At 42.8% G+C, this 27,184-nt stretch overlaps 1 protein-coding gene across 2 annotated transcripts; it reads right to left on the bottom strand.

The window, feature by feature from the left end:
- Positions 1 to 157: 157 nt before the first annotated feature.
- LOC143142626 (integrin alpha-6-like) lies at positions 158 to 25,936 on the bottom strand. 2 transcript variants are annotated; one of them, XM_076303645.1, is made up of 26 exons: positions 25,649 to 25,936; positions 16,061 to 16,188; positions 15,730 to 15,809; positions 14,935 to 15,196; positions 13,666 to 13,797; positions 11,970 to 12,180; positions 11,579 to 11,772; positions 11,070 to 11,164; positions 10,434 to 10,558; positions 10,136 to 10,225; positions 9,874 to 9,935; positions 9,373 to 9,542; positions 8,958 to 9,095; positions 8,693 to 8,808; positions 6,647 to 6,803; positions 6,242 to 6,325; positions 5,996 to 6,075; positions 5,788 to 5,865; positions 5,423 to 5,525; positions 5,007 to 5,186; positions 4,376 to 4,474; positions 4,117 to 4,227; positions 3,279 to 3,377; positions 2,915 to 3,040; positions 2,291 to 2,401; positions 158 to 1,543 (listed from the first exon to the last, which is right to left on the bottom strand). In XM_076303645.1, exons 1-25 carry the CDS (start codon positions 25,816 to 25,818, stop codon positions 2,336 to 2,338), a joined length of 3,156 nt encoding a protein of 1,051 aa, XP_076159760.1. In that variant the 5' UTR covers positions 25,819 to 25,936; the 3' UTR covers positions 158 to 1,543; positions 2,291 to 2,335. The 2 variants fall into 2 exon arrangements, with proteins under 2 accessions (XP_076159760.1, XP_076159761.1); XM_076303646.1 differs by lacking the exons at positions 14,935 to 15,196; positions 15,730 to 15,809; positions 16,061 to 16,188; positions 25,649 to 25,936 and adding an exon at positions 14,623 to 14,662.
- Between the last annotated feature and the right edge of the window lie 1,248 nt (positions 25,937 to 27,184).

Genomic DNA, 27,184 nt, shown 5'->3' with positions numbered 1-27,184 from the left:
TCCATAACTGCAGGGGGAGCCCAGTAGAAAAAAAAACTGCACTGGATACCTCTAATTGGTTTGGTTTGCTCATTGTAGCCTTACTTGGATAAAATGTAGTAAAAGAATACACACCAAATATACACGACAAAATGTGTAATGAAGAAACACACTGAAAAACATTTTAAACCAAAAACTCCCTCCTCTTTATTCTACAGATTCACAAACAAAGACAAAGTATTGAAATGACATCCAAGTTCAGAAAAAAGAAATGTGGTTTTTTTTTTTTGCTTGCTGTGTTGCTGTGTAGTTTCACATACTCCAGTTTCCCCCCATGGAATATTGCTTAGCTCTGTGTTCCCTTTACTTTGGTTGAAAAACTCAAACAAAAACATTCAGCCACCTTTACCCACCTGCACACATCTGATGCATGTGGATTCCCAGTTACCTACATAAAATGTGACACTAGTTGGTTGCGGTGACCTAATATCTGTAGATGTCAGGGTGCGGTGGAAATGAACCCCTCTGAGTCAAACTGACTGTAATGGTCAGCTGTACACTACACCATTCACAGTACCTTCTGAAATTCTAGGTAAATTATCCAGGTAACATGACATTAAATGGGATTTATTAGGTCATATTAAAGGGAAGCAAACAGGAGGGCACCTTGGAAAATGGCTCGTCCTTATCTGTAGGCAAAATCTAGAAATATTCTTTGTGCTTTGGATATAGTCTCCTATCTCTGTGTCTCTATGTGGGATTTGTGTAGGAAAGCACACAGCTGCTTATATGATTAGAGGGTCTTGTTCCTACCTTTTACAAAGTTCATACTACATCCAAAATACTGACAGTCCATAACCACACTAATGGTACAAGATAAAAAAGCTGGAGCACTAGACATAAGGCATTCAAAATCTAAGATATTTACATTCAATAGAAAACCGTCTTTTCTTTTGAGGACAATCAGACAGTTCTTTCTTTGGTCAACACAGCAGACGTACCTGCTGAAAATAAATACATACCGACATAAGACAGTTCAGTTCAAATATATACAAAAATGTATAAAATTTTCCACTCCAAATCTTTTAAAATGTTGGAAAAAAACAATAAAATCTGAAATATAATGGACCACATATGGAAAGAATTTTAGGTGTAAGAAATTATAACACTTTGTGTCCTTAAAAGAAGATAGTGTTAGGTGAGAAGGAAGGACTGTTATGAGTATCCCTTAAGAACAAAAATGAGAAAAAGTAATTTTTCTATGAAATGTTTTGAAATTCATAATCACAAGTACAAAATGTGCAAATGCAGTCCCTTCCAGGCACAAGGGGAGGAGTTTTTTAACAAATTAAAAAATTATTAAGCCATTACTGAGTCAAGCAGGAGACAGAATCTTAAGAAAACAAAGTGAGTGTTAAGAGTAGCTCTCATTCTCGTTCCAGCTGGTCATCCACTGCTTCTTCTCCAGGGTGTCTGGTTCATTGCGTCGCTCCTCCTTTTTGATCCGCACCGCACTGTAGCTGGGAACACTATCGTTGTACTTGGAACGTTTGAAAAATCCACACTGCGGGAAAAAAGACAACACAGGGCATTAAGACAAGTATTTATGTGTGTTTGTGTGTGTGTCAAGGACATGCTTGATTGAAATTTTGTGGACAAAATTTGCAAAAAAAATTGACATCTGCATGCTCAGCATTGAGAGCACAGGTCTCATCAGGTTTGCAATTCAGAGAATGACAGTAGAATTTGAGCTAAAGAGTAGCAGAACCTTAAAGAAGCAAGGAACCTGCAGATAGGAGGTGGAAGAATAAAAAAGATGGAAAAAAAAAAACAAAGCCATACAAAGAACCCATTTCCAGCTGCCCACAGAAAAACAAGCCAGATGCACAGAGCTGGAAACACTGCAAAGGAAAGGCCCCAATCAGAAGACAGCTTCTGTTGGGGCTGCAGTTGGTATCGGCCAATCAGAGCAGAGCTTCTTGAAGACCTATTGTATACAAGTATATCAAGCTTTAATCTGACAGGAAACAGTTTGCCCCATGTATGCGAAGCATTCACTTCATTCCTCCAAGCAGCAATCCCCCAACCATACATAAGTCTTGGTTTTCATTATTGAATGCTGTGCAGGGTAAGAACAAAGCTGTAGGGTTGGCCACCAGTTTGCCCCCTTAGCTGAGGACACAGGAGCCCTGCAGCTGTTACTGAGGCCATTGCAATAACAGCTGGATGCTCCCCAGCTAGCGCCCATTAGCGTTGAGTGTTCGGACACCCCATGCTCCTTTGCTAGCCCAGGAGGACACGTGTTGGTTACCCAGTGCGCTCTCGCTTTGGGTTCTCTGGCCCTCTGACGCACTTCTTAGGCCTCTGAGGTCAGTTTCTCTTTTTCTGAGGGGTCATCATCTTTGTTGCCAAAGAAACCGCACTAGAAAGAATACCATGGTCAATTTGTGACACAACAAATAAAAATGGCACATGATAAACTTTTTTGATTACAACTAGCAAAAACACATAGTGGTGTAATAATTGTCAATACAGAATGACAGAATTGACTTTGTTCTTTGCCTTTTGCCTTAACTTAAACTTAAATTGGACTTGGGCTAAGACAAGAGCAGGTCTATTTCACAGCTGAAAAACAGCCTTCCTCTTGTCTCAGACCAAGTCCATTGTAAGTGTTTAAGTGTTTTTTTATCTCGCCTTATTTCTCCTAAGAACCCTTTAGGAGAAACAGTTGAGATCTCAATAAGAACCAATGTATTTCTCGTAAGATAAAGAAAAAGACATTTTCGACACAAGACATCTTCCTTTGGGAGAGTGTAGCATAAGACGACTGTCAGTCTCATGCCAAACTACTCAAGTCTCTGTGACAGTGACAACAGTGATTTCATCTTGGTAACTATGGCAACTAGGGCGATCCTCTTTGTTTGTGGTCCCTCACCTTCCAGAGCAGGAAGATGAGCAGGCCGAGCAGCAGCAGGCCCAGTAGGATGGCCACCAGGATGATCCACCAGGGCAGGCCGCCGTGCTGCGCCATGCGCCGCTCAGGGAACACCGTCACGCTCGCCTGCACGGCAGAAATCACATGGTTATGAGCTTCATCATCCTTGTAGTCACATCTCTCTCTCTCTCTCTCTCTCTCTCTCTCTCTCTCACACACACACACACACACACACACACACACACACACACACACATACAAACAAATATATGAAAAATACATTCATAAGTAAATTCATAGTAAAAAGAACACAGTGCACTGAAAGTAGCCTACAGTTCTGTCCATGAGAAGAGTAAATTCATACCGTTGCACTGGTGTCTGTCAGATCAATGTTCGAGGCCTTGCCATCGACAGTGAGTTTTGCTGTCACCAGTATATTCAAGTAATTCAGGTCGGAATAGTCCTACCAGAGAAAAAAATATTAAACATATTTAAGCATATGTAATACTTTCCTTCAATCAAGTCACTTTCCTCACATTCCTTGACCACACACACAACCTAAACTCTGACACTTTTAGGACACTTTCTAAATCTGAAAGCAAAGATTTTTCATCCAAATCTACAAGTGGCCACATCTAGAGAGGGAATTTCTGCACTTGGATACTCTGGGTTATGTATTGCCTTAAAGCTGCAGTAGGCAAGATTTTTCATATTCACTGAAACTGACACTGTGCTCCGACAGAACAACATAAATCAGCCGGTTTTAGAAAAAAACTTCTACCTCCACCTAGAGCCTGTTATTTGTTTTTCAAAATTCCACAGCTCCCGGTTCTTCTGGTCCAATCAGAGCAGGGCTGTGTGAGATCTGAATGTCAATCACAGTCTGGTGCGTACTGACGAGCACAAACTCGATGAGGGAATGCTCGGTGGTAGTGGGGGAGGGGCATGGGAGTTGTAAACATTCAACATTTTGGGTAAGTCCCTTCAATCTGTCAGACTTGCCAACTGCAGCTTTAACACACTTTAATACATTCAACACTATTTCACACATTCACTCACTCATTCCCTCACAAGTTCAGACAATGGCTTTCTCCACCATATTTAATTTACTCATAAAGAGATACATTCATTCATTTATCATCTAACATATCGATTTGGTCTCTCTCTCTCTCTCTCTCTCTCTCTCTCTCTCTCTCTCTCACCTCGAGGAATGTGCCGTTCCATAGTCGTGCTCTCAATTTTATGACCGCACTACTCTTCATCCCCTGCAGGTGGCACTTCAAGTCAGTGCATCTGGCACCCGTACCACATGACTGAGGGCAGGGGAAAGAAGCGTTAGGAATGCAACACACAGTACATGCATGACACAGACACAGAGACACAGGCTGAATCATTCCAGACTGTATCCATGTATAAATGTCCACATAGGCAGATTAATAACTGGTAGGGTGTGATTCTCACCAGAGTTTTGTTTTTCCTTTTGTCCGTAAGAAGCGCAATGCTTCCTTCTTCTGCTGGTTTCTTACTGGCTATTTCACGTTTGCCCCTGGTTGGGGAATCCTGGTAAAGAGCATGAAGCTGTTTAACATATACAACAATGGATGAAATGCCAGAGAGGAGCTATAGCTATTGAAATGTGTGCAGATTACTATCCAATGCAAAGATCAGTGGTGACATGAATCACTGGCCTACCTACTTTCCCTGAGAATTGCTAACCACAGGTCTTAGGCAGGTCAGGGTCAACAAATAAAGTGGGCAATTTCAACATCATTTGCAACATGTGATTCAAATTATGATAGTCTGAATAACCCTGATTCAATTTGTGAATTTCTGAAGGTCACCTTTCAGTTTAAGTTGCCACCCAGATTGACATGCATTTGCAGACATAATCCAAACGTGTATATGAGTGTGTGTGTGTGTGTGTGTGTGTGTGTGTGTGTGTGTGTGTGTGTGTGTGTGTGTGTACGCTTGTGGGCATCCCCATCTATACACTGAACATCTATTAATGGACAGGTCTGTATGCATGTGAGTATGTGTGTGTGTGTGTGTCTAGCTGTGGCTTGTGTGTCTGTGTGTACGTGCTATTGCTCACCTCTTTCAGTGAGAGTGGGTTGACCTCGCCATCGCAGGTGTTGCTCTCTAGTCCAGTAGAGGTGACGCTCATCAGGTGGAGGAGGTGCTTGCCGATGTCGCCGTTGTCGTTAACCTTCGGCCAGTGAATGGTCAGTGTGGATCTCCCATACGACTGCAGGTTTTTTCCCAAGTTGATTATCTGATGGGGGACAAAGCAGAGACAAAGTCAGCATAGAAACCATCAGTAAACACCAGTGTCAAGCTCTAGTCCACATTATAATTACTGTATTATATGATATTGTTATTATATCATACAGTATCATATTTGTATAACAGGAACACTAATTATGATTATATTGTTTTTTAATAGAAACTGTATATGAGCGTAAAGGGACAAGGGGTAAGTGCAGTAACAGGAGCATCCTGCTGTCTTACCCTAAATTCGTATTCGATCAAGTTGCCGACCTCACTCTCATACTTCATGGCACTCTCTCCTTTGACCACTCCACTGTAGTAGACCTGGGAGGGCTTGGCCACTCTGAGAGGATGACATGAGCGTTAACACAAATAAGTTGTGGCCTGTCTGAATGACTTAGCCTCAAAATGGGGACGTCATTTGTTTTGTCAGTCACAGACATGTGAAACTACTAAACGAGAAGTGGAACTACTTAAAAAGAAAAGGAACAAAGCATGTAATATGGCAATCAAAACCAGCTGAATGACATCCGAAACAGCTTTTATGCATGGAACATTTATTGTGGAGCGTTTGTTCATTCCAACACAAAGGAGAAAGGCCTTACCCAGTGACTGAGAGAAGTATCTTTATGGCCACATCTGCCCTGGCCTTCACCTCACTTACACCCTGCTGCTGACTTGTGCTGTGTATGAGAGAAAGAGACAGAGAGAGAGGAATGAGAGAGAGAGAGGAAGAGATAACGGAAATCAGTCTTTTTTCTTACCCTTTAATCAATCAAAGAGTTAAAAGCCAGTGATCGGATGGGTACATACGTCTTCAGCTTCAGGTCAATCTCCACCTCTGTGGTATTCAAAGAGATGCCTCCGGTGCTTAGAATGATATAAAAGGTCACCTGGGCACAGAAAGAACATTCTAGATTTAGTAAGGCTTCTTAAATTACTATTATTGCAGTTATGTCAAACTCAGTGCACAGACTGAAGTGTGCATAAAGATGACAAAACATTTCAGAATTAATTTAAAAAAATGTTACGTGTCTGAATGATTCGCCACTAGCTTACCTCTGAGTCTTTCTTGAAAGGATTACCTAGTTCACACTCTGCCTGTGAGCCATTCTGATTGGCTACACAGACCACCTGCTTATCCTGCAATAAAAGAAAATGCCCAATCAGAAGAGAGCAGTAAAAGGACATTCGTCAGAGATAAACTGTAATTTTACATGAATATAATAAATGTACACTACTCAGTTATGTGTCATCAAAGTCAGTTGTGATTTTCTAAATTTCTAAATATATGTGGCTTTGTGGCTGGACAACTTATTGTGGTTGGTCACTTGCATGTTTCTGCCACTATGGCTATCTAAAGACCACTGCCATGTGAACCTTCATAATGTAGACTATATTCATGTCATCTCCACACCACTGGACAGCAGTGTTAAGCGCCTGAACTGCTGTATGGAAACTCACTGTGTTCAGGACACGTGTGGCCGAGTAAGAGAGGGTCCTGGGGAACGAGGCCACCACGGCTGCTTCATAGGCGTCGTCGCCACCCTTGTTGGTCACCGTGACCTCCAAAGCGATTTCCTTCTGGTCGCTGAGCGAGATCAGCTGCACGCTTCCACGGCTGCAAGCAGAAGACAAACAGGAGCTGATACGTGTGGTCAGTCAGACCCTCTTATTTACATGCTCTACAGATGGACTTCTACAGATTCTACAGGTTCTAGGATCTATAGAAAACAACATTCTTTTCCCTTATGGTCCCTTGGTTGTGGAATGACCTACCAAGTGCTGTCAATTCTAACAGCTTTGGTAAATTCAAATGGATCTTTTTCGGTAACACGGTGAGTTCATAACACATTCATAGCAGCTGTCATAAACTGCACATAAAGCATTCATGACTGTTTCATGAGACATGACTCAACATTCATACCAAACCTTTCATGAATGTGGAAGACAGAACGACGAGAGCTTGTCAAAATAAAAGTCGCAAAGTAGCATTGCTGTTTTTGGTCCAAACCTCTTACCTGATCATGTCACATCTGAGTCAATGGGCTACTCCAGTGCCAAAAACACAGAATATGGTCAAGCAAAGAATTTTGTGTTTCATAAAAATTAGGACTGTCAAAATAACTGATTAATTTTGATTAATTAATTTGAGAAAAAATAACTGATTAAAAAAAATAGTGCAGATTAATCGATTCCGTATAACCTTTGACCCTAAGCCGTTCTAGTCAGTAACCATTAGACTGTAAAATGAAGGAGAGAGAAGAAAACTGCCTAGATCATTGATTGGAACATTTACTTTTTAAAAAATGGCCTGATGGTGTTGATAAAAATAAAGAGTTGATTAAAATAAAGTCCTCTGCAATGTCTGTAGCAAGGAATTTGCATATCACCGGATTTTGTCAACTCTAAAGTCGCACATCAATGCAAAGAAATAGTGTTGACATTGAAGGGAGTGTTAATTTATTTTCATCGTGTCCCCTAGGTTATATCTGTGGCCTGAAATGCAATGTATGTGAAAAAAAACTTCTTCCCGAAGCACTTCCTCAGCATAGTAGGTCATATCGTAGATTATTATGGCCATTATTTGAACAGTGAAAATAATAATAAAAGACTTTTTGAACTTTAATGTCACTAATGCTGATTATTCAATGATTCATTTGAATTTAAATATTTAAAATACTTTCACAGCAAAAATTATATATGCGTTTAATTTAGATTAATTAATCACAGAGTATGTAAAATGCCCTAATAAAAATATTTTTTTTTATGATGTAACCTTTGCAGATGATTTCTCATCTTTTGCTACTGGGAGTGTCCAACCGTTCCAGGTCACACAAATACGGGTCAGCTGAATGTAGGCTAGTTTACCTCCCAGTGTTAAACTCAGTGATTACAAATACTTCACAACTTGTATAGTAAAGTGACATTCGATGTAATTCATGAAATATTTACAATATTTACATGAAATATTTACAAAGATACACAAATATGATGTTGGACTTTTATTTTGACAAGTTGTCGTCGTTCTGTCTTCCACATTCATGAAAGGTTTGGTATGAACGTTGAGTCATGTCTCATGAAACAGTCATGAATGCTTTATGTGCCGTTTATGACAGCTGCTATGAATGTGCTATGAACTCACCCGTCAAGTATTACCTCTTTTTCATTACGAATATCATATATCTAATTAATTCATCTAATTGAATCATACTTTGTAAACATTATTAATAGTCATTGTGATAATTAATTTTGATAGAATATTTTTACATTGGTTATTTTTTAATAAAAATTATAATTTTATTGTTATTCTATTGTTAACTTCTGTCAATACCAGTAACGTGACAACAGATATAAGCTAATCACAAACATATATCACAGATCTTTTCAATCAGCACTTGTAGCTGTCAGGCCATGAATTGCCTCCCCTCCTTCTACCGCCCATCACAACTAACAACTATCCTCATGGGAAGACCCTGAATCTCCTAGTGCAGCAGATTCTATACTCACTTAGGCAGAGGTTTAAAGATGTTTTTGTTTGCTTCACTTGAGCAGAACTGGTACTTGATCTCCAGGTTACTCTGGCATGTGTTGTCACTCCCACACCCCTCTTTTACAAAATTCACCTGAATGAGCACACCGAGAAACAAAGTGGTTTACTCTCCAAGTGTCCAGCCAAGTGCGCACAAGAAGCATGTACAATATGTCCATACCTAACATGAATCAAATTCATTGATGACCACACTCATTGGCTGGTTGCTGATGTTTTTTTTACCTCAGAGAGCACACTGGTTGGCTCGTTGGCGTCCAAGATGGGCGTGAGACCCGGAAGCGCCCTGCGCTTGCGACTGCTCCCTTGGATCTCCACAGATACCTCGATGGGAATCCCTCTCAACTTGTCCTTAATGTTGTCCTAAAGGCATGCAGGATCACAACACCGCCACTGCTCAGTCTCTATGGCAGTACAGCCCTGGCTACTGACCAGACTAACATCAAAGCTGAGAGTAATGCAGTTAAGTTGGGATCTCATACAGACTAGTGTGATTCTGATATCAGTTTAGTTACAAGTGACGTGACATGACGTGACATGACGTGACATGACGTGAGGTGACTGAAGAGAGAAACAGAGGAGTAACAAGAATGGATTTGGAGAGAGAAAAGAGGTAGAGAGACAGGGAAACTTCCGGTACCTTCAGTTTGAGTTTGTTCTGAATGCACTGCTTTGCGTTCTGGGCAAGCAGTTTCAAGGTTCCTGTGCTCTCATAGTCATGGTCCGTTGGAGAACGTGTGGAGAACGTCACTCGAGGGGGAAGACCCTGCTTCCTGCGTTCCATATCCGTCTGGAACATATACTTTATCACTGAAAAGAGATGGGTAGAAAGAGACAGAGATGAAGAGAGAGAGAGAAAACAAATACAACACAACCTATTTGTCTGGGGGGGGGGGTACTATACTTAAGTATGTATATATATATAGTTTGATTATCGTCTGAATACTGGCATTACTATATCAAAGTCTGTATGTCCCTAGCTGTATATCCACATTCATACTAATTAAGCAATTTTAACTTTAATTTCCGAACTGAAGAGAGAAACAGGAGGAACAAGAATGGATTTGGAGAGAGAAAAGACTTAATCTGATCGGAGACAGAATGGGTATGATTTACACAGTACAGTGTGAGTTTTATGTACCTATTTCAGGATTGATAGTCGATGGATTTGCTGTGTACAAGAAGCAGGCTTCCACCTCTAGACTGTGAAGGAGATAAAACAACATCACTATGAGATCTGAACACATGAATGAAACATGCTAAGGATATTCGGATCTATTCATTGTTTAAGTTCATGATCTATTGCTTAATATATCATATTATATAAAACAATCGATATTTCTGCAAACTTTATTAGGCTAGTTGAGCAAATGGTTAGTTGTTAGTTTGGTTGAGCAACTCACCATATGCTGTCTCCACAGTTATTCTTTGTGAGGTCCAGTTCCTTTGGTGATATCTTCACCTCCTTCTGAAGATTGATGACTGGTCGTGCCCTGGCGAACAAAGATAAGAAAGCGATATTAACAGGATGTGGACTGGAGTATGAGAGAAAGAGAGAGAGAGAGAGAGAGAAAGAGAGAGAGTGTGTGTGTGTGTGTGTGTGTGTGTGTGTGTGTGAGTGGGTGAGTGGGTGAGTGAGTGAGCTGCATCTTTCAGGGGAAATTTCAGAAAATACCATTAACTTAAATCCCAGGTCCTTACCTGTAAACGTATACTGAATCTGACAGAGAGCCAATGGCCAAATCAGGGTAAGCGTTCAGGTCCATGTCCATGTTACCTGCCATGGAGTAGCCAAACAGCTTGACCCCACTCCCTCCAGTCAGAACCTGGGGACAGGTTTTGCACATCGTCGTTAAGAAAAACAACTCTATGATTGACTATAAGTTTTCCTCAACAAAACTCATGAGCTGTGAATGAGGTCATTTACTCTACAACAAACTCCCTCAGTCCCTCTCACCGACTAAATATCTAAAAAATGCAAAACATCATCATGTTGGTCGATTTCAGTTTCTAAATCAGGTCATCATTTTCGGAAGACCATAATAAGTATAAGTATAAGTATATATACTTTTTTGATCCCGTGAGGGAAATTTGGTCTCTGCATTTAACCCAATCGGTGAATTAGTGAAACACAAACAGCACACAGTGAACACACAGTGAGGTGAAGCACACACTAATCCCGGCGCAGTGAGCCGCCTGCTTCAACGGCGGCACTCGGGGAGCAGTGAGGGGTTAGCTGCTTTGCTCAAGGGCACTTCAGCCGTGCCTACTGGTCGGGGATTGAAGAGGGAATGAAGAGCTGAAATGAAAGTGGATTAATAAGTGTGGGACGCTGACCTGTGCTGGCTTCACCATGATGCCATCTTTAGCCCCATGATAGATGAAGACCTTCCCTACGCCGTCCCCATCATAAGGTGCTCCAGCTGCCACATCTGCCACAATATAATATAGGCCCACTTTGGTTATAAACTCTTCCTTCAGGATCATCAACACAATATAATATAGGCCCACTTTGGTTATAAACTCTTCCTTCAGGATCATCAACACAATATAATATAGGCCCACTTTGGTTATAAACTCTTCCTTCAGGATCATCAACACGAGACTCGAAGAAATGTCCCATTAAAATGACATCATCGGGCACCAAGAAGGCGAAATTCGAAGCTGATACAGAACAGACACAAAACAGTACTATCCACCAGGATGTAGTGGCTGGACAACTTGAGTGATTATTGATTCATGACTTCTGTGACTGTTTCATCTATTTCAACACAAAATCCACAGTCTACCCTGACCTACAGCAATACGGGAATAAGCTAAGGCACAAGACACCAGCCGCTACAAACCTGTATAGCCGTCAAGGTTCACATCCCCAATGTTCTCCACGGCCAGTCCAAACATGGAGTCCTTGGGCCCGTCGATGCGGACGGGCTTAATGTTATTCCACGCTCCTTTCTTGTTGATGTAGACGTAGATGGCTCCTCCTGTGTCTCCCTCTTTAATAAAGAACTGAGGCGCTCCAACAACAACATCCAGCCACCTGACATAAGCCCAGCAGGAGACAATGATGTCAAAAAGCCATGTGTTCACTGAACAGTGACAGACAACAAAGCTGTAGTTGTCCTGGCATTCTAATTGGTTTACTGGATGTTACGGCCAAAATATACATACATACATACATGGACATACATACATACATACATACATACATGGATATACATACATGGATATACATACCCATCAGCGTTGAGATCAAGCACTGCCACGTCATAGCCGAAGGAGGATGCAAGCCCCTCCCCTTCCAGGATGTGTTCGGTGGACATCGTGGCCGTGTTTGGCTCGACCTTCAGGAACACCACGGCTCCACTGTGATTGGCTCGTGGTGCTCCAGCGACAACGGTCAGATGATTTTGCTTAGTGATGCCTTTCCCAGAGTCGAGAGAGAAGCCTGCCCACAACACCAAAAAGCCCATCAGCCAATTGAGTTTCCATATGGGAATTTACGTGCAGGATCACAAACACATGTGATGTTTTATGAGGGGCCCTCAGAAACTCCTGATCACATTTATCAGCTGTTAATGCTGTGGACTAGCCTGACAAGCCAAACCCACATTAAAATGTAGGGTCTGGGCACTCACCGTTCGCAGTGCTCAGTCCGAGGGGCGGGATAATCGGTTGTCTTTCAAATTCCCTCTGCACGCAATAGGACAGCGCTATGAGTCCCATGCGTTTCCACCAGCGGAGCTAGTTGGCCAGTTCAGACTTTTGCCAACTTAATAAAAGCTTAACTTGTGTCACACTGTTCGCCAACAGCAACATTATCTTATTTGTTTTCAAGTAGCAGGGAATTCAAGCCAAACCGTTGCAACTCTGCCATCAATCATTATGTTAAACCCACCTAACGACTCTATACACGATTTGATTGGCCTGATAGAAGTTTTATTTTTCGAGCTCACAAGCCGACGGAGAGTTGCTAGACTAGCCCTAGCAAATTACATTTGCTGCCGCTAGGGTGCGTCTAGATTTCTAGGCTAGCTGTGGACCTGAACACGGTCCGAGACGAGACAGCACCTGGCTATAGAACTTTGCGTGCTTAAATTGCAGGATTTATGAATACTATGGAACAAGCTCCTATAGATAAATCAGGAATTTCTGATTGGATAAAAACTAGAGTGAGTGAGTCTATTTCTACGATGTCTGTTTTCCCATACTCATTGAATAACCTGCAGTACAGGGTTTGAAAAACAGTTCTGACGCCACCTTGTGAACCAAGCATTCTCCATATAGAAATGGTTCTATTTGAAACATTTCAAATATTATATCGCATATAATATTCTTATCATATCATTTAGTGAAATGGTAAGACAAAAAAAACAGTAAGAATTAATTAAACAAATGCAGTGAGTCAAACACATATATAACAACACACAAGATAAGCACAATACAAATGGGATGCCATGATTCATTCACAGTGATTAAATGGATGTGTATGACTGGGGAAACATCCATAGACCTGGACAAACCTAAGTAGCTATTGGACTTCAGATCCTTCATCCCAACCTGAGAAGGAAGTGACTCATACACAAACTGATCAGAGTCACCAGACACACTTGTCATGAACAGCACACCTATGTACACACGTGCACACATACACACACACACACACACACACAGAGAGAGAGAAAGAGAGAGAAAGGGGAGAGAAAGACAAACAAACACACACACACACACCCACACACACATGGAGAAGGACAGATTGTACAGAGAGACTCTCAAATTGTGTCACACTAGCATCTATCCAGAATAGGTCGGTTTTCTGTCTGGATAGGACCTGCCAGCAAAATAAACAGGGCTGTAGTGAGATTAGAACCTTTCTGGGACTGGACTGAGACTGCTCTTATCCAGCCTTGATTCCTGGGGCATGATGACCTACCGAGGTAACTGCTGGCCGGAACTGGCACCAGATCTTCATTTTGCTGGTTCTCATCGCCCACCTCATAGGGGCCATCATTGAAAATGAACTGATCTGCCAGACTGTCATTCTTCTGTTCCAAACGCACTATGCCTGCAGGGCAGCCATGGTTGGAGTAGGAGGAGGAGGAGGAGGAGGAGGAGGAGGAGGAGGAGGGTGAAGAGACGAGGGAGAGAAGAATGGAGGGAGTAGAAGAGCAGGAGAAAGAGAAGGAGGAGGGGGAAGAGAAGAGGAGATGGATGAGAGTGATGGCAGTTGATGGAAAATGGGAAAGAAAACAGAGGTGTTGTGTGAATGGTTTAAAAAAGAAAACAAAACAAGTAAAACATACATAAAAGAGAAAACAGATATGTTGTGTTGTTTACAAAACAAGTAAAACACACACAAAAGAGAAACAAACGCAGAGATGGAGAAGAGACAAAGACAGCACTAAAAGTCATGAATGAATTTGTATCCAAATTTGAAATAATAACAAGAAAACATTCCATTCAACCCAACATTATTGTCTAAAATAATAAAGGTGATGACACCTGATTTATCAGACAATCCAGAGATGGTAACGCTTGATGAGACTGAGATGAATGGATGAAGGCACTGATGCCTGAGGGCAATGGAGCCACTAAAACTAATGTCAAAGGCTAAATGATCCTAAATAACCTATGTTGAAATCTACTTGGGAACATCTATCTATCTATTAGTTATATCTATAGCTAGTCTTTGTCAACTTTTCAGAGGTCCGGTTCTATTCACTCCAGTCCAGAAAACACAGATACAGAAATTAAAATGTTTGTATTTCAGAAAATTTGTTTTTGTGGTTCCGCTCTATAATCTTTGGCATTACTGTGTCAAACAAAAACTGTTGCTGTGTGCTTGGCAACTAATTCTGCAACATGTCATTGCGTCCCATCCTGTCCTTACCTTTCCAGTTGTAGGAACATGTCATTGCGTCCCGTCCTGTCCTTACCTTTCCAGTTGTAGGAACATGTCATTGCGTCCCGTCCTGTCCTTACCTTTCCAGTTGTAGGAACATGTCATTGCGTCCCGTCCTCTCCTTACCTTTCCAGTTGTAGGAACCTGTCATTGCGTCCCGTCCTTTCCAGTTGTAGGAACATGTCATTGCGTCCCGTCCTGTCCTTACCTTTCCAGTTGTAGGAACATGTCATTGCGTCCCGTCCTGTCCTTACATTTCCAGTTGTAGGAACATGTCATTGTGTCCCGTCCTGTCCTCACCTTTCCAGTTGTAGGCACCAGGCGCTCCAAAGATCAGGTAGTGGTGGCCCCTGGTGAAGGTGGCTGAGATGCCCTGCTGGCAGGAGCCAAAGCGCTCATGGCCTCGCGTCCGGCCACTGCAAAATTTCCACTCGCCGCCCTCGCCATTGCGGTTCGGGTCGATGGTCAGGTCCGGGCCGAACACGTAGCAACGGCCCGTGATGTCACGCGACTCCTGCGAGGTGTTCACAAAATAGCGCTGCTCATAACGATGGGCACATGTCTTGGGAAGAGGAAGAGAGGGAAGAAAGAATAAGAAAAGGAAAAACATTAAATGTAAAAAACTACAATTAGTGACAACATCTCAAAAATCAGTCAATATTATTTTGCGTGCATCCATATATTATAAACAGTATATACCGATCAAAAGTTTCGGTTTGCTTAGAAATTTCAATTCCACTCCATTATAGACAGAATACCAGCTGAGATCAGTTGCATTTTTTTTCAATCAGGGCATTAGTTGAACATTGGATGAATGGATGCTGATAATGGGAAATGTAGATATTGCATTAAAGATCAGCCATTTCTTTCTACAACAATCGAGAACCCTTTTGCAATTATGTAAGCACATAATGTAATCTGAAAACTGTTGCCCTGATTAAAAAAACAATGCACATGATGTCAGTTGGTATTCTGTCTATAATGGAGTGGAATGGAAATTCTAAGTGACCCCAAACTTTTGACCGGTAGTGTATATATGTGTATAAACAGACAGTGTTTAGATTCAGGACGTGCATATGAAAATGCTCTACTCACCAGAACCTGCCCTCCAGGACCTTGGCTCTGCACAACTACGCCCAACCACTGGTCATCTTTGTTTTCCGATTTTTTATCCACTTCACACACAGGGAAATAAAGTCACATTCTACATCAGTGTGTGTGTGCGTGTGTGTTGGTGTGTGTGTGTGTGTGTGTGTGCGCGTGTGTGTGTGCGTGTGTGTGTGTGTGTGTGTGTGTGTGTGTGTGTGTGTGTGTGTGTGTGTGTGTGCGACAGAGAAAGAGAGAGAGAGAGAGATAGAGAGATAGAGAAGGAGGGAGAGAGGGAGAGAGTGTTCAATGTGTTTGGGGTCATTTCATGTTCACCTACGTTTTTCATCAAACTGCACTCTGGTACAAGAGGTGCCAGGGGCGTTGATGTCACATGTGTAGAGGCCCCCAGTTTTGGAGGATTTCTGTGCTCCCAAACCGGCTGCCTTGGGTGCACCCACCAGCAGACTGAACACAGAGAGACAGAGATGAGGGCAATAAGAGACGGGGAAGACACAGGATGTGACTGACAAAATGATTTAAAAAAGAATATTTGAAGATGGGCTGAATTCAATTATAAAATCAAGTTATATCATTAAATTTAACATGACAATTCCACTGCCAATACACTGAAACGCACACAGACACTACATACCCAACACTAAAGACACTCACTCGCACACTCACTCACTGAATCACTAAGGTCAAGTTATACTGTGTCTGCTGATGGACCATACGTGTCAATAGAGCACGCATTCATGCTTTTCATCTACTCAGGAATGAAAAGAAGCTCGGGAATCCTTTCTTCCCCGGACAAGAAAGAGAGGGAGCACACAAAGACACAACTCCAGACTCCCCAGACTCTAACTGCAAGGCCCAGTAGCTCTGGTTTCAACCAACTTCTCAAACTCAAAGGCCTCTTTTCTTCTCCTCTGATTGTCTGGCTCAGCAATAGCTTGTGTCCAAAACACTTCACACACATTAAAAACACTACTTTTTTCTTCAGGAAGGCCATGGCCAAAACAGGCTCAAACTGAGGGTGCCTACCAACTACATTACCCATGGTTCAACACCAGAGAGGGAAAGAAGTCTTCAGAATTCAGGGGAACGAGCATGAAGGAAAATGGTTCTACTGTGCAAATCCAACACATGTTGAAAAGCTTAGGCCAACTGTATCTTATTTTTCATAACCTTTTCAATGAAAACAATGATTTTAAATATTCTCTTGGTACAATTATAGTACATCTGAGAACTACGGATAATATAATGTACTATATGTATAGTACAAAAGTACAGTTATACTCACATTAAGTGTGATTACATTAATATGTAGCTTACTGTAACTATGGTTAAACTTCCTCCCCCATCATGTCCTGTTCAATTATGCCTCTGGAGTCCAATCTACAATTTTCTCCTCAAGATTCCTTTAATTAAATGAACATTTGGCTCAAGAATGGATCTCAAAGAAGTCTGTGTGTGCTGTGCTGACTCTCTCTCTCTCTCTCTCTCTCTCTCTCTCTCTCTCTCTCTGTATGTGTGTGTGTGTGTGTGTGTGTTTTAGTGTCTGTGTTTGATTTGTTTGCCAGGTCATATTGATCCAATGGTCAATTGCACCTCATCTCCATAAAGCTGACATTGTGCAGCCATTTAAATACACACAGAAACGCAGAGAGAAGAGGGGATTCTTCACCCACTCATAAATATTATTAACCAGCTTCCAGGTTAAAAGTTTAAGTATAGCATCTCACTGAAAATGACACACAGCCACATGTAAGCTGACGAGCATTCCCTGAAGCTAATTGCCAAATCTTTCACACCCTACCCAATATCACGAATAATCAATACTTCGCTGAGATTTCATTCTGTCATGTAAAAGGCTCCATAATATCAACTTAAGTCCCTGAGCCCTGAAATATTATCCCCAGCTTTTTCAATTCATGTGTTGAAGGACAGGTGTGGAAAGCGGCAATCATGGGATATTTAGGATTAGACCACCTATTTGTAGTCCTTTCTGTAATTCTGCACCACAAAAGCAGACAAACCCCCCCCCCACACACACACACTGGTCCTGTCCTGCTGTTCCTCCAGCACTCATCCAAGGGGGCTTCGTGATAAGCCCACCATTGATCTCTGGTTAACAAGAAAGAGGTCTCTTCATCACCTCCACGCTCTCCATGGCTGAGGGAGGAGGCTGCCGGCGGGCTGTTGACGTGTCTTTAGCCGCACATTACCCAGGGACACCCAGGGATCAGTCTCACCACTTGTGATTGATGGAAGCAATCTATATTCAAACTCCCCATGGAAAAAAAAAAGATCAATGATGTAGATGGCATGGTGTGGACCGTGGTCGTTTTTTTTAACATTCCTCCACAACCATTTATTACGGAACCCTAGAGGGGGCATTGCAAAATATTTTTTGGTATATATCCAGAAAACGTGCACTCATTTTACTAAATTGTGTACACATTTTACTAAATCGTGTGCACATTTTACTAAATTGTGCACTCATTCTTCTAAATTGTGTGCACACTTTACTAAATCGAGCGCACAATTTACTAAATTGAGAGCACAATTTAGTAAAACGTGGGCATGATTTAGTAAAATGAACGCACATTCTCTCGATACACAAAAATATCTTGCAATGACACCTTCTGGGCTCCGTAGTTTTTACATGTTCAGAATCCTTTATATTTTGCATGGGGGGCTGGTACAGCTGATCCTGAAAACTCTAACCAAAATGCTCTACCTTATATACCACTTCAAACATCAAAACCACTCCTGCAAAGTCCCATCAAGATAAGCATCTTCTGACGGAAAGAATGATTTTAGGAAAGTCAAAGCCATAGGGGGACCGTGAGAGAGAGGGAGAGAGACAGACAGAGAGAGAACAATTACTCTCATTATTTGGGACATCGTCTGTGCAGCTTACTCCAGCCAGAGGAGAGCCCTGAGGCTGCAGCTGACGACGGCACTGAGACATGCGGTGGCTGATAGACTTCAAAATCAGGACAGACACTAAATATTTCCATGGATTTATGAAATACCAAGATCTAGGACGTCAAATGTGGTGCTCAAATCTTTTACAGTGTTACTGTAAGATGCTTAACAAGGAGTAGACGATATCACAGTACTTATTAAATATAATAACAATAACTATTGAATAACTACAAATGGGACAAATATAGAGTATCACAACTCACAAGTGGGACTAGTTTGAGAAGGCGTCACTGTTCTATAAGGCTCTGGTTCATTTCAACTTTGGATACTAAGTATAAGATGCACAGTAATGAATTGGATGTCCTTTAGTTAAAGCAATGGCTATCTAACTCCTATAGCTTGTTACAGCAACCGTGCTTTCTGGGTCACCTTCTGGAGACAAGACCACTTCTGTTCTATGTTCTATGTTTAGAGTTGGGGCGGGGGGGAAGAAGACCAAGAAAGAGAGAAGAGTGAGAGAGGGGGAGTGGGCGAACAAAAAGGACAGAAAAAACACAACCACATGATTTTATCTTGATTAAGTTATGTGCACATGCCTTTGAATGGCCATTTTCAAATATCTTTCTCTTTCTGGCTTGCGGTCTCTGCTACTCTAGAGTCTGTGTCATGAAATGAGAGACACAGTCAAGATGTGGAAAAACAGGAAAGGAGTAAAGCAAGCTATTATCTGTTACAGTACTTAAACAAGTGTGTTGAAGAGAGATTTGAAACCTTTGATACCCTTTGATGTTCCTGGGCGAGCCTAACCCACACAGTCTACAGAGAGAGAGAGAGAGAGAGAGAGAGAGAGAGAGAGAGAGATAGTGAGAGAATTGTGTTAGTTGAGCTTCAACCTCGAATTTAGAGAGAGAAAGAGAGAGAGAGAGAGAGAGAGAGAGAGCAGATGGGGGTGAGATTCCATCTGTAATTGTAGTTGGACAGTTCATCTAATTCAGACTCAATTGGTCTTTTTTCCCCCCTCAGTCAGCTAAACTCATCCACACATGGCACACCCATGCCCCCACAGCCTTACTCAAAGCTCCTCTCCTGCCGTTTTATCACACAACACAATGCCACTGATTTCACACGTTTGATAGAGCAAGCAGTTGGCATGCTGACCACAGGAATGAGCACCAGACTTAGTGCCCATGAGCTGGCCATAGACTGAAAGCGAGCAGCTTTGAGAAAAGCAACAGCTTGCTGTCAACAATGACATATGGTGGCTCTGTGAATAAGGGTATACCAAGAAAACATGAGACTAGGGGTCTAGGGTTGGGCAATGATTCATTACACAGTCATGCAGCAATGCAGTGTTGGCCACCTGTGATATTATCATAATGACCTCCAGTGACACAAACAACACAAGCAGCTCACTAAAACCCAACTATCCAACCTTAACCATTTATAAAGTGGCATGCACTTTTGAAGTAGGTGTATTAGTTCTATCAGTTGATGTGGCTGCAGTAGGCCTACATTCTTCCCAGTGGGAGAGGGGTGGCAGTGGCAGGTTTAGCAGAAGCACTCTGGCGCTAATTCACCAGGGTCATGGTTCACATTACTGATTCATGAGTTATGACTCCAGATGTGGTTCATTCCTTTCAAGCCTTCAAGTTTTTAAGATTAATGCAAGTACATGGCACACACACACAGACACAGACACATACACACACACAAACACACACAAGTGCTGCGGGCCTTTTCTTTAACAATCAAGGTTAGCACTGCCTCAGAAGTTCAGTGGCTTAAGGGAGAAAATTCCTCCTGAAGTGAGTTTTGCCATGACATCAATGACATTTGGTCGAGCAAAATTCTCAGGTGTACCATTTTAAAGACTGACTGCACTTGATAGGGTTATCACCTTTATCTTCATGTTAGGATAACAATTTGAGGTGACAAAAGAACATGACCCAAATCTATGATCGAGATGTCAAACCAAAGCTAAGCAGAAGTTAGATATAAGACCACTCAGACCCCTTCAACCGTTTTCCTTACATTTCAATTCTCATTCATAAAATGAATGAACAGTAAAGTCTGGGACCTGGGCCAGATGGTGATCTTTACACTATGCATTTCATTGGGACATCTGCTCGATAAAAAATCAATTACATTACCGCCGGAACAGGCCAGGTCACTTGTACGTGTAAACCACGACAGACATGCAGCCCCCTCCCCTGACCACAACAACTAAACTCTGATTCCATTACAGGGTAGATGGAGCAGATGGAGCAGATGTCATGGCAACTGACCACAGCAAGATGATCCACCACTGAGCAGAGACTTGCGGTTTTGGATGCAACATGACCGTGTAGTTCTAAGGGTCCATGTAGTTCTGGGGTAGCCTCTCTAGTATTAGAACTGTGTTCTTAGAACTGTTATGTCCGAAAACTGTTATGTCCCTATTCTGGATGCTCAATGTAACATTATGAACAGGGTCTACTTGTGGAAGAAATGATGATTGAGATGGTGGTGTCCAGTTGTCTACGGAACCCTAACAAGGACAAGTTTGACACGTCTGTACACATATTAAAGAATCCTTACGGGATGGGAACTGCAGTAATTTCAGACAAGCACCACTCACAAGAGGCAGTCAGACTGAATTGCAAGTCCTTAAGTGAGCTTTTGCACAGATGAACATCTTCACTGACCCAGTTGTGGCCCTCAGACAGGAATCCTGCTGAATCAGAGGAAGGAAGAAGGACCAAGAGCCTTACCGACCGGCCCCCTCCGCCCCACTGCAAACTGGGATATGGGTCAGGGTGAAAGTGCTTAGTGTAAGTAGTGTTGCAGGTGTTGGGAGTGGACCAGTGTGGCTTCAGAATAACACTGCTGTCTAATTAGTGTTTATTATGGTTAAACATCCAGAGGAAACATGATCAAGACCAAGGACTGTGTAGGGCATTAGCTGATTGTCAAAAAAACACATACAGAAAAACACACACACACGCACAAGGAGTACAACCCACCCCCTGGCCATATTTGAAGCACTTTTTGGAATAACTTTGGGTCTCAAAAAATATGTTGGCTCTGTGAGGGAAAAATCTGTCAGGCAGACCGGGTTTGGGAATGAACTGATGACATGTGGCTTGCACACAAGCATTTAAACTATGGAGAGGCGGAGGAGAGTGACAACAGCATGTGTCAGCCCTTCACCCAGATGACATTATTTACATTGTGTGTACCAACACAAGTGTTGGACTGCTGCCACCCTCCCAGAATAAGAGGTTTTCCATACCTGAAGTCTGGACTGAAAGACCACACCTGGGCAGTCATCCATCTACCTAATAGCTGCCCGGCGGTGGCTAAATAGCCCTTTCTTTTGCATGATGCCTCTGGCCCCGTCATGGCTCAGCATCTCCCTCCCTTCTCTCACAGCCCCTACTGTGGCCTTCAATGCAGCGTTGCCACTCATACGCCACACCCAGCACCTACCTGCATTTCTCTTTTTTAAATTGTTAAACAAATTTCAACACAATTCAGCTAAAGGAGTCATCTGTGCTTTTAAAAGTAGGAACACTTCCAAAGCAAAAGAGTCCATTGTTAACAATGTACCCCTCTACTTCATAGCTATCAGTTCACCTTCACCCGTTGTTTTCCCTTTCAGCTATTATCATCATGCTATCACACAAAACCACAAAAGTCCTTGGCCACAACCTGAGCCAAATTTTTTATAGTGCACTTAAAGACAACAACACACCACAATCACAAAACGCAAGGTACACTGAAAGACTCAACATTTGATGAACTAGATAGTTTATAGGATAGTTATTCTTAAGATGGACGTCCTCCAGATAGCTATCTGTGGCAAAGGGGCACAAGCAATGCAGGAGACTAACATGTGAACTCAATCACGGAGCTTCACCAGTCCAGAGAGATCGTCCTACTTCTTGGCCAGCGTTAAGGTACTGTATAAGAGAGCTTGGCTGAGTCTGTTTATGAAGAAGTTAGAACCAAAAAGACCAGGCCAAAGTTTTTGATGTGTGCTTTTGGCAATTGAGCTGACGATATGCCCAGGCTGTGTGAACAAATTTATGATCTCTGCATAAGTTGATAGGTCTTTGATACCCTTTGATGTTCCTGGGCGAGCCTAACCCACACAGTCTACAGAGAGAGAGAGAGAGAGAGAGGGTATATAATGTGGGGGATCTGACCTTGTCTGACTGTTTTTCCCAAGACATTGCACACACGTGAGACTTAAACTAAATTAGCACTGAGGTGTGCCCTCTTCATTTTTTGACCAGCAGTCAAGAAAGGAAGAAAAAGGACTGTGTGTGAGAGAATCTGTGTGTGTGTGTGTGTGTGTGTGTGTGTAGCTCTCTTCTGTACATTCTCTCATTTGTTATGCTCCCAATAGTCTCTACCACCCACTCCGTCTCCCTGCAAAGCCAAATGGATTCAGGAACGTTCCCATTGTAAACATCCTGGTTGCCAGGATAGCAAGTCATTCTCACCCACCTGAAAGATTTCTGCAGGTAAACCACTGAATCCGAGTCAAGTATTCAAGGTGGGGGTGAGTGTCAGGTTGGATCTCTGTCAACAAGAGTGATGGTGGCTCTGTATTCCCTTTCAGTCTCTTTGTTTCTGTGTGTGTGTGTGTGTGTGTGTGTGTGTGTGTGTGTGTGTGTGTGTGTGTGTGTGCTGGAATCTTTGCTGGAGGGCCTACCTTGTGTTTACATGCATACACACGGAGACACACGTGTACACAACCTGGCTAAAATCATTGTGATCAGGCCTTGAGAACATCTTTGACTATTCAGAGCTGGACTGAAAGGGCATGCCCTAGCAACATGCTGAGACTGGCTCAGCCATTCTCATTCTCTCTCTCTCTCTCTCTCTCTCTCTCTCTCTCTCTCTCTCTCTCTCTCTCTCTCTCTCTCTCTCTCTCTCTCTCTCTCTCTCTCTCTCTCTCTCTCTCTCTCTCTCTCTCACACACACACACACACACACACACACACACACACACACACACACACACCAAGCGAACACACTATTGGCAAACACACAAATGTCTGCCGAATAAAACCACCTTAACTCCAGCCAAGAAAGGCTGTGGAATGCTACAAACTCATGCCCCCCGCTCCACTTCAACAAGCGCACACACACACAAACACACACACACACACACACACACACACACACACACACACACACACACACACACAGTGAGACATACACACAGACACCCAAGTTGCCCTGCCCTGGCCTGCAGGTATGTGAATCACACTCAGTCACACTCACACTAAACACACCTGAAGGCAGTGGATTTCTCACAGAGCTGCAGTAACATGTGGTGTTTAAACATCAGTCAGTGAGCCTCGCCTTTAAGGTGGGGCTGAGGACATGAGTCATTATTCTCTCTCTCTATCTCTCTCTCTCTCTCTCTCTCACTCTCACTCTCACTCTCTAACACACATGCACACACACGCACACACAAAATGGTGTTTCAATTATTGTTTTTTAACTGGAGTTTCAAATAAAGAGGGTTAAACATCAAAGTCTCTTTCTCTCTCTCTCTCTCTCTCTCTCTCTCTCTCTCTCACTCACACTCTCTCCCTCTATCTGTCTCTAAATATACATTTGCATCTTTCAATCTTTGATACAGACATCTTGTGAAAACCCTGAGCCTATGTCAATTCTAGTAGGCTTTCTGAGACCCATAAGATGAGGATAGAGAGCAAATTGCTTTACAAGCAGAGTAAATATCAAGGATTAGTTCCACCCTTTCCACAGCCTCGGCTCTGCTTACCCCCTGTTTAGCTGTGACAAGTGCTTGACCATGCATGTGTGTTCTGGTCAAATAACTCCTGCTGATCTTTTTTTCTTAACACACACACACACACACACACACACACACACACACACACACTCACTATGTGCAGTAAATCTGGACTAAGCCACTGCCCACAGCTTCACACATTCCTGTTTGGGCACTGAGGATTCACCTCCAGCATTAGGTGCATATGAGGACATTATATTATTCTTGTGTGGTTTGTGTTATGCCATAGTTGTCATATGAACTATAACTGTCACGTTTAATTTGCAGATACAGTAAGCCGTCTTCTATGGCCATATGGCAATAGGCTATGGAATTCTGACTACAAGTGCTCTTGGTTAGGGCGGGGCCATTATGAGGAGACTGCAAGCTACTGTCACAACTCAGTTCGGTCGTTCATGTCCTGTGCCGGGGTCAGTTGGCGCAAGCAGGTGGAACGGTGGAACATCAACGAACACTATGCTGTGTCGCTTTTATGTGTCCAGAGGCCAGCGGAATTTAAAGACCTCAGACCAACTTTCACTGGCATGCAATCTGACATGCAATTTGTTTCACTGAAACATAAATCTGGTATGTGAGGCCGATGACATTTGAAGACTATATTACTTAGTGGCGCCTTCCTTTCATCTTTATTTTTTCTTAATGTAGGCCTAGTTGTACTAGACCTATACACATAGCCTACTCTTGTTACTTGTTCCCATGATCCTTCTTGCGAAACCGCTCTTTCCCTCTCCAAACTGCGCCCTTAAGAGCATTAAGTCGCCGCAGCCATTGACTAACCTGATTCAAAGCTACCCGCTGGGCACTGAATAACAAACCGGGCCATTGTCTTGTATGGACATCAGACATTCATAGACTCACTGGGTAACCCCGGAATGTGAACCATAATAAACGAGAGAAAAAGTGTATAAGCCTCCACGAGATACACACTTTCACTCAAGACAAAGTCTGCAAGCAAGTGTCTTATACCACACCTGGCTATCTGGTTAAATAGCACTTCTGATCATTTTAATATCTTTCTAGAAACACCCACAAGTGGATTTACCTTTACAAAAAAACTTGCTGCCTCAAGGAACAACCTGCTCCCGAGTCACTCCACTAACAAACGCGTACTTTAAAACCCAGAAGCAAGCAGTATTAGGCTAATGCTTTATGTAACCGAACAACTAACATAAGACTTACTGTCTTTTGTCGGGCTTTAACTCTCGATGCATGGCAAGAGAGAATCCGAACAGGCTGCCTTGGTCTCCGGATTTGATAATGACATTCTCCGTGTCCAGGTTGAAAGCCGAGATGCACGTCCAAATCAGCAACAAGAAGGGAAGTGTCACTGTTATCCTACACCACCCCATTTTTGAGACGAAACTGACCAAAAAAGCTATTTCACCAAAACAACACAGTTCTTCTCCGAGGCTGAGACCAAACTTCGTTTCTAACGGCACCGTTTACAACCACTGATGCGATGGTGCCGTAGGGGGGAGAGGGACTGAGCGTAAAGAAGAGATACCGCCCCCTTGCATCCCACCCCCACCCCACCCGACCCACTCCTCCTATCCCCTTCGTTACCATCCCCAGTGCGTCAAGGAGACCGCACCCTTACCTGCCTGTACAATTTCAGATGAGTACAACGAATTATGCATTGCGCAAAAAAATATACTGGGAAGGTACGTCCGGTTGAATCACTACAAGGTGTTCTTGTTCTTTTCATCTGCTCTTGTTTTTTGCTCTTTTAAATAGCCTGTGAGAATTCACTAAATAGCTTCCATGAAAGCATGCAGGCAGGATGCGTGCTGAAACTGTCAGTGGAAAGTGGAAGTTCTGCATGGATCCCTGCAGTGGAGAGCATTAAAAGGGGCGTTAACTGTGCAAACTGTCCTAAATCCACAACAACCACACAAGCAGTCAGACACAAGAAGAAGCAGGTATTTGGTTAGACATTGCTGGAAGTGAAATTAAGTAAAAATAAATATAAAGTAAATCAGCTCTACACTTTTCTGTTGTGTTCTCAAGGTGTGGGTCTTAAATCTTAAGGTCCCAAAGCCAGTGACGTTGCAGTTGTGTAGCTGCTATCTGGAGCATGAGTGGCCAGTGTGCGCATGTTCCACATCTATCCAGTGTCTATTCCTCAACATTCTTGCTCTTTTGTCCATAGGAAACACACACAGTCTGGCAGTGCCAGGCCATGGTTAAGTGCCAAAAAGAACATTCAAACAATTGCATGACTCACTCGAGTGCCGTGATATAATTTGTGTGTGTGTGTGTGTGTGTGTGTGTGTGTGTGTGTGTGTGTGTGTGTGTGTGTGTGTGTGTGTGTGTGTGAAATTGACACACATACAGACAGGCCAACAGAGACACGGCCCCAAATCCTCTTTGAATATTACTGGGAGCCTCCCGCCCATACACATGGAAAAGAGGCAGCAACAAGGCCAAGGTCACGGTCATCCAAAATCCTAAAGGTCAAAGGGGAACCAGATCCAAATCGACAACCATCGACCCCCCCCCCCCAAACCCTCCTCCCTAACCAGCCAGCGGCTCTTCATGCCCTTTAGAACAAAGCCATACTTCAGTGACAGAGAGGGGGACCCAGTCAGCCTCTATGCTAAAGAATGCTAGGGCCACTCCTCTTGAGGCCAGTTTTGCCGGGAGATGCTTCCACTACACACATACAGTACATACCTCTAGGTTGGTAATTCAGTAAATAGTTATTTGGAGCGATCT

Source organism: Alosa pseudoharengus, unplaced genomic scaffold (assembly GCF_046254945.1).
Source record: "Alosa pseudoharengus isolate Yale_2024_CS ecotype anadromous, Long Island Sound unplaced genomic scaffold, YU_APseudo_1.1 YU_APseudo_1.1_scf_24, whole genome shotgun sequence".
Lineage (NCBI taxonomy): Eukaryota > Metazoa > Chordata > Actinopteri > Clupeiformes > Clupeidae > Alosa > Alosa pseudoharengus.
Note: the sequence above shows the minus strand (reverse complement) of the source record. Positions and strands in the feature narration are given on the sequence as shown.